This window comes from Astatotilapia calliptera, chromosome 20 (assembly GCF_900246225.1).
Source record: "Astatotilapia calliptera chromosome 20, fAstCal1.2, whole genome shotgun sequence".
Lineage (NCBI taxonomy): Eukaryota > Metazoa > Chordata > Actinopteri > Cichliformes > Cichlidae > Astatotilapia > Astatotilapia calliptera.
The window spans coordinates 21,020,849-21,024,783 of NC_039321.1; the positions used below are offsets into that span (position 1 = coordinate 21,020,849).

Here is a 3,935-nt window from a genome sequence, read left to right on the forward strand (position 1 = left end):
TTTCACTATCTATTATTGAAATACAACTTTGTTTTATAATTGCAAGACAGCCTGGGAAATAAGCCACCAGAATTCTTTCTTTAGTTTTTACATTTAATTCTTACAATAAAGATTTGTGATATTATATTATATTATATTATATTATATTATATTATATTATATTATATTATATTATATTATATTATATTATATTATATTATATTATATTTGACCTTGTTGTTTTACACCGGAAGTATTACATACGTTACCAGCGCGTTGTAACTTCCGGTGTGCCATAATACCGCTGCGCATATTTCAGGTTTGTTTGACCATTTCATTCGCTCGGTCAATAATTTTAAAGTTAACTGCATTTATGCTTTCAGTTTTAGATATGCACACGCCTATATGTGTGTAATTGATTAACATTATTGGCAATATGAGTAGTTTCTTTCAACACCATCTTATTAGCTGTTGAAGTTGTTTAGCAGTGATTCCCCATGTTAGCTTTCGCTAACTAACGTTTAGTAGCTAGCTTGTTAGCATCCACCGCTTTAGTCAGCCGATTTAGCAAGAAGTCGCTTTTCGACTGTTGCTCTATGTATATATAAACTTAATATTGGGTATTTTATTTTTGGTGGCGACCTGTACGTGTCTAACTACACTTGGTTGGCGTCTCTGATATATGAAAGTGGTAAAAATGACTGACGGCTGAGCAACACTTGAACTCTCCGACACACTGCACCAGGGCATTAAACAGCGTGTACACAGTGTATGTTATGTCCACCGGCTAAAATTGGAAATCCGCAAGTCTTTCATTGTCTTCCGTTACTTTATTTAATTATTTCAAAAGCCGTAATCAGTTTTTTATTAGTAGTTGTCCAAAGCAAAGACGGGGGTGGGATTCTGAAGCGTTGATCCTAATTCAGTTGAATGGTAAATTAAATCAGTAATTAACAAATGGTAAGCCCCTTTCTCTGATTCAAACAAAGCTAAGCTAAGGAGACAGTACTGAACCCTCTGTGTGTTTGTGTTGCAAAGCAGGCGGTGGAGAGCAGACGCCGATGGGGGACGAAAAAGACACCTGGAAAGTTAAAACTCTTGATGAAATCTTACTAGAGAAGAAACGCAGAAAAGAATTACAAGAGAAAACTGATCCGAAACGCCAGAAAAATGTAAAGTATCTAAAAGCTAATATACACTCTATGTTACACATGCATGCTGACACAGAATGCAACAAACAGATTTGTGAATTAATGTCTTAGGTCTCAGTTATTGTCATGTTAGCATTTTTATCTTAAAACCCAGATGTTAATTTAGGATTGGAATATAGAATTTATTAAGAAACATAGCCTAATTAATTTTGTCTAAACATTAGTGAAGTTGCTAAATACAAAAATGTTGTGGTCTTTTTTTGTATGTTAGCCCTCTTGTACTCACTGTCTTCTTGTAGGCTTTAACCCCAAATTCTGGATTTCTTGTCTTGGCCAGTTCTCAAAGGGCCTTGCTTCACAGGCGGATGATCGGGAAGCCAAACGAGACACTCCGGAGGAAGGAGAACTTCGGGATCAAAGAATGGAAATAACAATTCGTAACTCGCCATATGCACGTCAAGACTCAATGGAGGACAGGTACTTGGAAGTTGGGGGAAATTATGAGTGGGTAAACTGATCCATGACTTTTTCTTCTTTTTTTTAAATGTGGAAATTAGTATACATAACCAGCAGAAGCTACTATAACATACAGCTAGCATGCAGGTTAGCAGCAATAACTTATTACAAAGTTATAAGAGCTTAAAGCTGCTGTATAATGTTAATTCAGGTCACGTTTTTTTGTTGTTGTTGTTGTTGGGCTTTTTTTGTTATTGTGCGGCAAAGCAAATTTGCTGTATCAGTTGGGACAGCACAACAATACAGAGGACACACTAAACATGCAATGCAAAATTACAACATAAGGGCAAAAAATTATGAACATGCAAAATATAGTACAATACAGTACAGAGTACTATAAATAATATAATTAATATAAATAGTAGCAGATTATTGACTTTTAAGTAGTCTGCTATTGCTTATAAGTGGTTATAAAGCCAATTCTGAACAGATTTATTTTATTTTTTTAGTGGAATGATCCATAAGGGTATTAGACAGATATTGGTTCTGAATTGGTGCAACTCTCCTCACAATGTTTTCTTTGTTTCTTTTAGAGGGGAAGAAGACGAATCACTAGCAATTAAGCCTCCACAGCAAATAGCAAGAAAGGACAAATCTCACCACAGAAAAGAGGAGAAGCGAAAAGATAAAAGACGTCATCGCAGTCACTCAGCTGAAGGAGGTTCAGAGACTCTGCTTCACATGTTTTACAGATACATATTTTTATTTTTAGGGCTGTTTTTTCATGTCTGTTTGTTACTTAAACAGCAGGAAAACATGCACGACTCAAAGATAAAGAAAAAGAGCGCGAAAGCGATCGCAGGAAACGTCACTGGGAAGAGGACAAAGCCCGGCGAGACTGGGAAAGGCAGAAAAGAAGGGAACAGGCCAGAGCTCATTCACGTAGAGAGAGGTGAGCACCAACTTTGGCCAGAAGTAAATAATCTCATGTCAGTTCAGATAATTTCTGATAATTTTGCCTCTTTGATATTGTCAACGCTAACTTGTTTGAAAATCTGTTTTGTTGAACTTTTGTTGATTGCATGTCAGAATGTTAAATCCTGTCAGCGCTAATGTGTTTGATCCTTTAAAAAAACACTAATTTTATATGTGATGTTTTTTTTATTATTAAATAAAGACATGAAACATAAATAATTCAAGTTAATACTTAACTACTGTCCATTTAAAGAAACCAAAGAAAGCAGTGACAAGAGTGAACTTTGGATTATCCAAACAGACCTCCAGTGGACTCTGCTGGGTTTTTTTTGGATCACAGGGACCGACTGGAGCAGCTCGAGCGCCAGCGGGAGCGTGACCGAAAGCTCTGGGAACAGCAGAAAGAACAACGAGAGCTAAAAGACCGGGAGAGGAGGGCTGAAGAGCGACGCAAAGAAAGAGGGACTCGACGAGAAGGTCAGTGAGTGTAACTAAACATGGTGTCCTTTCCCAGCTGTGTAATTTCAACACAGAAGAAGAGTCATAATTTTATTCTCATGTAACTGGGGAAGCAAATGTATTTAAGCAAGTAAGCAAATGTCTCAAAATGCTAAACTGTGACTTGATGGATTGGGATTTTTAGACCCTGCAGCCTGTCAGGCAAACCTGCATCAGTGATTACCTAATTAATTTTTCTCATCTAAAGTGCCATCTCGGATGCTACCTGAGGAATATGATGACAAGCCAAAACAAAGTCACCGCAGCCGTAGTCCAGTACGTGTTCCCAGAGAAAGGTCTGATCACAGTGAAACACGGAAAAGCGGATGTGAGTTTTAAATTGTTCTTGTTTTTTTTTTTTTAATCAATGGTTATTGTTGAGACTATTAAGAGATTATTGTGGCTCCAACGTAACTCATACTAATTTTAAATTTTTTTCTTTTCTGCAGCATCAAAAGAAGAGAAGCCTGAGAGCAAGGATCTGCTTGCTGATCTGCAGGATATCAGTGATAATGAAAGGAAGACTAGCACTGCAGAATCCTCCCTGGGTGAGTTAAATTGTAACCTACAGATTTAGCAATTAGCAGATAATAATAATAATAATAATAATAATAATAATACATTTTATTTATAGGCGCCTTTCAGACCCTCAAGGTCACCTTACAGTAACACGTAAACAATACCATAAAAAACATAAGAAAAATGCATATATAGCAAACATGGTAGATAAAATTTAGACATAAACAGTCATAAAAGTATAAAAGCAAATATAAAAACTGAGCAAGGTAAAAATGGCCTAAGACAGATCAGGTGTATGCAATTCTAAATAGATGAGTTTTGAGTAGTGATTTAAAAGTGGGGAGACAGTGTGTGGTC

General features: G+C 36.4%; 1 protein-coding gene across 9 annotated transcripts in view; it reads left to right on the forward strand.

Moving 5' to 3' along the window:
- The first annotated feature begins 236 nt into the window (after positions 1-236).
- The window catches only part of cdk11b (cyclin dependent kinase 11B), a 22,472-nt gene continuing 18,773 nt past the window's right edge, over positions 237-3,935 (forward strand). For 2 of the 9 annotated variants that reach the window (XM_026154193.1, XM_026154199.1), the window contains exons 1-8: positions 237-298; positions 1,021-1,151; positions 1,468-1,607; positions 2,180-2,307; positions 2,394-2,538; positions 2,863-3,038; positions 3,268-3,387; positions 3,509-3,607. In XM_026154193.1, the coding sequence (XP_026009978.1) occupies positions 1,041-1,151; positions 1,468-1,607; positions 2,180-2,307; positions 2,394-2,538; positions 2,863-3,038; positions 3,268-3,387; positions 3,509-3,607 (919 nt within the window). In that variant the 5' untranslated portion in view covers positions 237-298; positions 1,021-1,040. Of the gene's footprint in view, positions 299-326; positions 940-1,017; positions 1,152-1,467; positions 1,608-2,179; positions 2,308-2,393; positions 2,539-2,862; positions 3,039-3,267; positions 3,388-3,508; positions 3,608-3,935 lie in introns of those variants that run through there. The other 7 variants (XM_026154200.1, XM_026154198.1, XM_026154201.1 and 4 more) reach the window with 7 other exon arrangements.